This window comes from Mustela erminea, chromosome 4, assembly GCF_009829155.1.
Source record: "Mustela erminea isolate mMusErm1 chromosome 4, mMusErm1.Pri, whole genome shotgun sequence".
Classification (NCBI taxonomy): domain Eukaryota; kingdom Metazoa; phylum Chordata; class Mammalia; order Carnivora; family Mustelidae; genus Mustela; species Mustela erminea.
In genome coordinates, this window is record NC_045617.1 from 136,187,931 (window position 1) to 136,197,160 (window position 9,230).

A 9,230-nucleotide genomic window follows, 5' to 3' on the forward strand; every position below is an offset into this window, starting at 1 on the left:
AAAGACTTGGGGGAGGGGGCTTGGAGTAAGGGACAAGTACCTCGATGTGCCAAAATTATCTGACCCCCAGTGAGTGTTGGCGGGGGGAGTGAAGAGGGAAAGCGTTCCTCTGTTTGATCAACACTAAGAAATCGGAGACATAAAAGGAAAAACGAAGTGAACAACAATTAAAAAAAAAAAAATCCCCGCGCGCAACAATACAATCTATTTAAACTGTAGCTCATACTTTTCATACCAATGGTATGACTTTTCTGGAGTCCCTCTTCTGATTCTTGAACTCTGGGGCTGGCAGCTTGCAAAAGGGGAAGCAGACCCAAGCGCCGCACGGGCAGGTTTACCAAAGGTCTCTAATGGGTATTTTCTTGTTCTTAGCCCTGCCCCTGAATTGTCAGACGGCGGGCGTCTGCCTCTGAAGTTAGCAGTGATTTCCTTTAGAGCCTGGCCTTATCTCCGGCCGCACGTTGCCTGTTGGTGACTAATAACACAATAACATTGTCTGGGGCTGGAATAAAGTTGGAGCTGTTTACCCCCACTCTATAGGGGTTCAATATAAAAAGGCGGCGGAGAGCTGTCCAAGTCAGACGCGCTTCTGCAGCGGCGCTGGGGCGAGCGCGCACAGGGTCCTCGGTCCGCGCTGCTGTCCCCGCACGCCACCGCCGCGTGCGCCCGCAGACCGCTCCCACTGCCGGCCCTCCTGGCAGAAACTTCTTTTTTCTCTCCGTTAAAGAGCACTTAGGCTGAAGGCTCACTTTGAGATCTGAACAACCAGAAGCTCTTTGAGGGACCCGAAGCTATTATTTTTCTTCGTTTTCCTTTGGGTTCAGTTGGGAGGGGAGGACTTTGATTCCCACTCCCTCCCCCCTTTTTTTCCAGAATGGATTATTTCCCCATGATTTTCTCTCTGCTGTTTGTGGCTTTCCAAGGAGCTCCAGAAGCAGGTAGGCACGGCGACTTGCAAGTCTCTGAACGTTAATATCTTCTTGTCCTCCTTAATGTTTTTCTCGCTTCTGTTTTCCACTTCTTTTTTATGACTGCAGCTCAGAGAGCAAGTGTCTGGGAATTATTGCTCAAAGCTACTTAAGTTTTCTAGTGGGGAAAAAAAATCCTCTATTGAAAACAATTTCTCCTATAACATTGGGATAACTTAGTGTTATTAATGCATAGAGTATTTTTTTTTTGGTTTTTAAAAATATAACTCAGGGAAAGTAAAGACAAGATATAATGTAGCCGAATGTATATTTGCAGTGTATGTGTCTGTACAGGGGTAATAGGACATAGAGGGACTTATAGATCTTATTTAAATCATGTTTTAATAGTGTGTGAATGTGTAAAATATTTAATTTCAGCTTGAAGCCAAGGAATTTTATTCAAGTCATTCAAGCAATGTATGAGCAGTAAAATCACCTGCATAACAGTCTGTTGAATAACCCTCAGGCGGTTTCAGGGTGAAGCAGATGTTTTCTTTAAAATTTGTCATTATTGACTTTAGGTTTCTTTTGGCAGGTTTTTGGCACCCAAAACACTGTGAGGGCTATTTTCAGTTTTATTCACCTGTTATGGGAGGGGAGCTAAGATAAATCTTGGCTGCCTGAGGATTTAGATAGTACGTGTATATCTGCCCGTTTCCCCCTTCTTAGGGTCAGTGCCCTTTTTTGTGTGGCTTTTCATGACCCTGACTAAAGAGAAAAGATGTCAAGGGAATGAAAATCCTGGAATGTGTCTGATCATTTGAAATGTACAAAATTGGGCAGATAAGCCGCATGGCTAACTTGTCAGTTCAGAGGCCATGCTGCGGTGGGGAAGGGGGACGCGGCGAGTCCCCCACATGCTGTCCTGCTCTGGGGATCCTGCATTCAAAATCCACAGAACCTTGATTAGGTCCCTGAGCTGCTGCTCAGTCTCACCCTAGGTCAACACTTTCTCTAGAGTTTACCACTTGCGATGAATATTGTAGAGCTGGTTTCTCTTCTTTCTCTCCAATCATCCCGTCAGAGCTCTTGAACTCCACCTAATTTCAAGGACTGTATATCACCTGGGCTCCTCCCTGCCCTCTACCAGGTGTGAAGTGGTGGATTCTCCCGTAAACTGCATGGGGAAGTGGCTCGGCACCTAGGAAGAGGCAGGTGGTTCACGTAACTTTAGCACTTTGGTCATCAACCAACTTTAAGCCACTGTCCTACGAAATTGGGCTGTCCTTTTAAATTCCATGCGGAAGCCACCCCAGATTTCTAACAGGCGGCATGTCCACACATTTCTCTGGGAGCTGGCCAGTCGGTCCTCTTTTCAGGTGGCTGTTCCCCCTGCCCGGGTGTAATCTCCCCGAAAGTGGATAAGCCAGTCGGGGTAAAGGTGAAGTCATGTTAAGGAGTGGAAAGATAAAGAGCCCTTTTTGCTCTGTGTTTCTTGTTGAAGGCGGGCTGCATGCTTCACAGGCTTTTATCTGCTCGGCCACATCCCAGGGGACGTGCCCTGCTGACCTGCTCTTTCTCTCCCTAGCGGTCTTGGGCGCGGAGCTCAGCACGGGCTTGGACAGCGGAGGGGAGAAGCCCGCCCCCAGTGCACCCTGGCGGGCCCGCCGGTCCAAGCGCTGCTCCTGCTCCTCCCTGATGGATAAAGAGTGCGTCTACTTCTGCCACCTGGACATCATCTGGGTCAACACTCCCGAGTGAGTCTCTAGAGGGCGTCGTCACTCTAGCTATTCCTTACCTCTGGCTCCTCCAGAGACTAGAGCCCAGGGACGCTAGTTGCTCTGGGAGGGGGGTCCTGGTTTGGATTCTGAAGGTAGCACTTCTGACAACATGAAGGTGCCTCGGGGGTGTGGGGACAGTGCTCCCCCATTCCTGAAAATACAGGGCGGGGTGGTTTTTTGAAACACAGGGGAGGGTCTTCTTGAGGCTCAAAGACGGGGGCAGCATAGATGGAAAAGGCTGATGGCCGGCAGTGCCCTGCCACACACTTCTGAGCGGGGATGTCTTTTGGTGGGATCCGCTTGGGTTTAGGGAATCAGCTGCTGTGGCCAGATGTGGGTTAGTCTAACCCGTGCTACTCCTGGGAGGTAGAAGGGATTGCACAGAGTCACCATCAGTCCCTTCATTTTACTTATAGAAAAGCACAGATCCAAGTTGTGGACATCACTTGTGCAAGAATGAGTTCAGGGCAGAGTCATATCTGGAACAGAGGTGTCCTGACTCCTCTGTACTCTCCCTTTAGAAAAGCCCATTTCAAGACAGCAATGGCAAGGTCTGTAGATTTCCCTTCTGTCTCCAGAGCGAGGAAGAAAGCAGATTCCCCGTCCTCCTCCGTCCTGAAAATGGGCTCACCCATCGGACAGAGTTGTTAACCAAAACACGGCACACAGTGTCCTGTACGGGGCGACCAGTTGGTAAAGGATGTCCCCAAACCACACAAAATCAAATCAAACAAAAACCGCAAGGAGGTGATACTTCCGAGGAGAGGGCTTTATTCCTTTTAGGGGAGGCTCAAAAGGGACTCTTTGGAATTTACTGGGGAGCCTTCTGGAGACGAGTCCTTCTATTAGTCATGGTTTCACAGTTGCAGGAGATGTGTGAAATCGGGGGTGAACTGTGCGTGCCGTAGTAGATCCCACCCCCCCACCCCCAGGAGGCACTTTTGGCATTATCCTATGACTTGAATTGAAAATAGATTTTCAAAATCATGTGAGTCATGGTTTTGCATCGAAGTCCCTCCCCCGCAGTAGCTGTTAAGTAGATGGAAAGTCAGAAAAGGAAGAAAATAGGAAACAGACACCAAAGCAGAGATGTCATAATCTGAGACAAAAAACAAAGCTGCTTGTGTGGAGAAGAAACCGAAATTTGTTAAGAAGACAAATGAATTTCATTGAATTAGAAAACTGGTTTTCTCCTGGTGGGGTATACACACAGAAGGTCACTGGTGGGCCCATGACCCTGACCACTGCCATTCTGGCTCTCCTACATTGCATGGCTAGGAGCTGTGTGGGGAGCTCCTTGTGTCCCACTGCAATGAGTTTGTGCCATAGAATGCATCATTTCAAAGACTATTACTTCTGCTGATATCTTTTGTTCATCTTTTTTGTTAATAGGCACATTGTTCCCTATGGACTTGGAAGCCCTTCTAGGTCCAAACGATCCTTAAAGGATTTATTTACCACAAAGGCAACAGACCACAGGAAGAGATGTCAGTGTGCCAGCCAAAAAGACAAGAAGTGCTGGACTTTTTGCCAAGCGGGAAAAGAACTCAGGTGAGGCGAAACCCCTTTGCTTCCAGTTTTATGGCCTCCCGACCTTCCCATCATGATGTCGTCCTTTTGTTTAAGAAAAATTAATAGAGACTTTGTGAGAGCTGAAGGTACCATTGCTGAAATGTTTTGCTCTATCTGTATTTTAACAGGGACCAAGACAGTGTGAAGGGCTGGAATGACCCTAAGAAAGACAAAGACTGTTTTGGGCTTGGAGAAAAGTGCGTTCATCAGCAGCTGGTGGCAGGAAGAAAAATGAAAAGGTAAGAGACTCCCAAGGACAGCTAGCCCCAGTCACCAGTGCCAATGGGCTGTTCCCCCAGGGTGTTCTCACCTTGATAGGAGAAAGGCTTAGAAGAAAAGAACAAAGACTTTCAGAGTCTATAGATTAAAAAAGAGCAAAGGAATCCCTCTCAAATATTTTTGGAATGCAGACTTTTGCCCGCTGTACCCTTGAATGATCTTAAGCACGTGCTACTCCGTCCAAAGCTAGATTTTCCCAACAAGATACATCTACAGACATCTTGGTCATTTGGTCATCTATAGTCCTTGCTTTTCCAAGTCAACGCATTTGCCGCTTTCCTCGGGAAATTAACAATCCTTTCAGGGAAAGGGGTTTTTTGTGCTTATTTTCTTTTACTTCATTTTATTTTTAAGTCAGAGTCTCATGTATGATCAAGTTCTTCAAAAAGTAGCAGTTACTCCAGTGGCCAAAGGGGAAAAAATCAAGTCCTTAGGCAGGGAAGGTGAAAATTAGAGCACGCTGTTTGGGAAGGGTTATTTGTTTTTTTAAATAGAGAAGTACATTCCGTAGAGAGCCCATGTCATTCTGAAAAGCTCTCATCTCTTCTAGTCAAGCTGGGGTAGTTAAGGGATGGAGATTAGTGCACACTGTGGGGTTGTGATGGGCAGCTCTAGAGGGATGACCGTTCCAAGTCCAAAAGATTTTGGAATTCATAAGGGGGAGGGAGGAAATCTGCACTTAGAGCTGTCACATGTTCTACATTTCCCTACCCTGCTCCCTGGAAATTTTCCTAGAAATCCAGTGGCAAGAAGTTCTGTGATCAAAGTGTGCTGTGTTGCTTACTGTTAATGTGTGGGACAGGACATCCTGAGCTGTTTGGGATGTCTCGCCGGCCATTGTCGTTTCCATGTTTATAAGGTCTGGCCCCCGATGCTCCCCTCAGATCACAGGATTGCATAAGCCACAGTTCTGTAACTGACTTAGGAATTATTATTATTTTTGTATTTGTTTTGATTCTGTCAATGATTCAATCACTCTTAGAGTTCCCTTTCTTTTTCATCCCGAAGGAAAATATTAAACCTATAAAAAATAGAGATCTATATTTTTTCATTGCTTTACACCGTTTGCTTTGGGCCTATCTATAGGCCTGCTCTCTTTTTGTTCCTTTCCCCCCAAGTTATCTTTAACTGCTCTTGTGTTTAAGAAGACATCCATGGCTACTTGAAACTCATGAGAAGGTAGTTTCTCCACAGAGTCATATGGTGATGGTAGTTGGGATGGGGCAACAGAGGAAAACAGAATATCTCCAGTTTACCTTAAAAATGTACTTTAAAATTGCATTGAATGCCCAATTATCTTCAGATATGACCGTCTATCCACTCCCCCTCCCCGCATCCCCGGCATAAGTGGGGGCTGCCTTTTCACTTGAGGTTAACCAAGAGTAGCACGTTGTTGTGGTCAGTAGGGAAAGTTCAGGAACCAGACTTAGGTTTGTTTGTGCCAGATTCTAATTTTAGATGCTTCTTTTGCCCAGAAATGATTTTTTTTTTTTTAAATAACATTTGTTTTCTCTTGTCCTGTTTTCATAGGTTGGACGCCATCAGCAACCGCATCAAAACAGCTTTTCGTGTCGCAAAGCTGAAGGCGGGGATCTACACAGAGAGGCAAGTGACCCACAACCGAGCACACTGATGGCAGGTCACCAGGGCCCGTGGCCGGCCCACCCGAAAGCTTTCTCCTCCTCCGAGGGAACCCTGTGGCTGATTCTGCACTCTCTCCCCATGGCTGGGATCAGAGCAACAGCATCCTCCCTGCTTTGACCGACCATTTCTTGCTCCAACTGGCAATGGACCAATGCCCTCGCTCTAAACATTCCAGGGAAGGTTAAGGAGTCCCCCAATGCATCTTCATTTGCCTCCATTGGTGATAACTGCTTTCGTCTCTCCTCATTTGGGGTGACAAGAGACCACTGAGAAGGCAGAGAAACACACAGTGACTTGTGAATTCGGGTGTCACCATCCAGAGGGAGGACAGGAGATTCCACACATGGTGGAATTTCTGAAGAGGGTCTGAAGGGAGTGTTTGTGTCTCACTCAGGCGCCTGGCACATTTCAGGGAGAAACTCCAAAGTCCATGCAAAGATTTTCTAAGGAATGCACAAATTAAAAACACTCTCGAAGGACACTCAAGTTAAAAAAAAAAAAAGAAAGAAAGAAAAAGACTTTTTTTTTTTTTTAAATTCACAAAATGCAAAACTAAAAGATACTGCTACTACTGTAAATCAGGATGGGTTTAATGAATCTGAGTCTACCTCACCTCTATTGCACTCTGGTAGAAGTACTCCCCCCACAAAAACGAAGTACTTCCCCACCATTAACTATTGCCCCCCCCACCCCGCTTGGTCCCCTCCTGCCATCCCCTTCCCCGGAACCTCTGTAGTCCATCTTGGCTTCATAGATATCTGGTCTACCATGTCAGTAGTAGATGTAACATTTTCATGGTAATCTACTAGCTCTGATCCATAAGAAAAAAGATCCTTGAAAAAGAAGGTTTCCTTACCTTGATCCTTGGAAACACAATGGTCTAGGGTTGTTTATGAAAGACATTGCAAACTAAATATTCGGTTATGCTTTAAAGCAGTAAAATTATTTTCCTTTATGTAACTGGCTAATGGAAGAGGTTGGATTAAATTTTGATGTACTTATTTTTTTATAGATATTTATATTCAAAACAATTTATTCCTTATATTTACCATGTTAAATATACGTTTGGGCAGGCCATATTGGTCTATGTATTTTTTTTTAAATGTATTTCTGAATGAAATTGAGAAAATGCTTTGTTTTGCCTGTCAAGGTAATGACTTTAGAAAATAAATATTTTTTCCCCTACTGTACTGATCTCAAATGATTTCTGAAATTCCCAAGAAGTGGGCCAAAGTGCTGAAAATTATGAAGGGAAATGATTAAAGTTGTTTTTTTGGGTGGCAATAAGAAGGAAAATAGTCTTGGCTAATCACAAAAGAACTTCATCTGGATCTTAAAAGTTGCCCTTAGATGACATTAAGGTACGAAAACAAAACAAAAACCCAGCTTTAATACCTCTGTCTCTCCCTGGATAGCAGGCTTCTGCTTCCTCTTCCCCCTGAAAACCCTCCAGGGGCTTGCTTCATGCATTAACTTTGCTTAGACTATGAGACAGGATCCCACGGTTAAAGTGGATGGTGTGGTGAGAGGTGCTTTCTCCACATCAACCGGCCGAAGGAAGCAGTGGCAAGATGAGTCCCCAAAACATACTTAATTATACACAGTTCCACACCAGAAAAATGCTTAGATTAAACAGCCGGTTCAGAGCAAGTGAGGGGCACCCCCTAGCTTTTAAAATTTGTTTATAGGTTTTTGTTTTGTTTTGTTTTGGCTTGTTTTTGGCTCAGATTTAGACTTTTGTTTATTAAGGAGCACTAAGTGCCTTTATATATTACTTGTTTATTAAGTTTATTATTTGCTTATTAAGGAGCACTAAGTACCTTCGCCTCTTTGTGCTAGCCAGGACCGCACATATGCCAGTGGCGGTCAAGATACCGAATGTTTGGTCTGGGGCACAGGCATTGTGGTAACACCCTTCTCTCCACTTGGCCTTGCTGGTCTTGCCAACCCAACCAGGAGACCGGTGTTTCGAATGGTTGTTACCAACAGAAGCCCTAAAGAGTTTGATGAGCTCTCAAGATGCTTCACCGTCCTTCCCTAGAAGAAAGAATGCCCGGCATTCGACAAATATTAACTCATGATGGTGACTGTTGTCCAAACAGTGACACATCCAAGGACACTGAATATCAGCCTTCAGGTGAGCGTAATCAGTGTCCCACGAGGAGTGTCCATCTTTATTGACACTGTTTTTTAATCTTCCACACTCTTTTTTTTTTTTTTTCCTTTAAGGGACAGTCCAATATCTAAAAGTGTGATTTCTGGAAGTCCATTTAAAGCAGATTTCTCCCTTTGCATTAAAGATCAGGCAGAGTTTTGATCTCAAGACACCAAGGACCAGGTATCCCTTGACCTAGCCAGTTGTTCGTCGGTGTGTAATTCTTATGGGAATTGTGGTGTTTTGTCCACAATGACCAGGGGCTTGGCTTGAACCTGCGCCATGAGTTTTCCCATGAGTTAAATGAGGAGGTAGGGAATTTCTCTAGTGGCTCCGAGAAAGAGCTTGTGATGTCATGAAGCATGAGGAAGTTGAGGTGGGATGAGAGGGCTTGGAGGATGTGGATCCTTTACCTTTAAGAGGGAGTTGGGATAGGAAAAGCCACTGAGTACAAGAACAACACAACGAGCAAAGGATTTTCTTTTTCTTTCTTTTCTTTCTTCCTTTTTTTTTTTTTTTCAATATTACTTGGGCCTTCAGATCCTCTTCCGCCATGCTTCCTGCTTCAGTAGCCGACAAAGAAAAGCAACAGGAGTGAAGGAGCTCTCCCAGGCCATGAGAGTCAGTAGTAAAACGAAGCTGGAAGGTTTAGAGGAAATGACTATTTTTCAAGTATGTAGAGGAAAGATTCGATATTATTTGAGGCTCATGCTGGCTTGAGGGGTGAAGTGGTGGAATGGTCAGTCACATTTCCTGCTGTTTTTCTTTCCAGTAAGAGTGTAGTTTCTGAAAGTCCATTTAGGACAGATTTCTGTATTCGCCCTGGAGGCCAGGCAGAGCTTTGATCTCAGGACTCCGAGGACCAGAGGATCCTGGGTGTGGAGTAGTGAC

The 9,230-nt window shown here is 45.0% G+C and overlaps 1 protein-coding gene across 1 annotated transcript; it reads left to right on the forward strand.

Annotated features, from left to right (window-relative positions):
- The first annotated feature begins 392 nt into the window (after positions 1-392).
- Positions 393-7,367, forward strand: EDN1 (endothelin 1). Its single transcript, XM_032341116.1, has 5 exons — positions 393-938; positions 2,497-2,665; positions 4,082-4,240; positions 4,390-4,500; positions 6,071-7,367. Exons 1-5 carry the CDS (start codon positions 875-877, stop codon positions 6,171-6,173), a joined length of 606 nt encoding a protein of 201 aa, XP_032197007.1. The 5' UTR covers positions 393-874; the 3' UTR covers positions 6,174-7,367.
- The last annotated feature ends 1,863 nt before the right edge of the window (positions 7,368-9,230 follow it).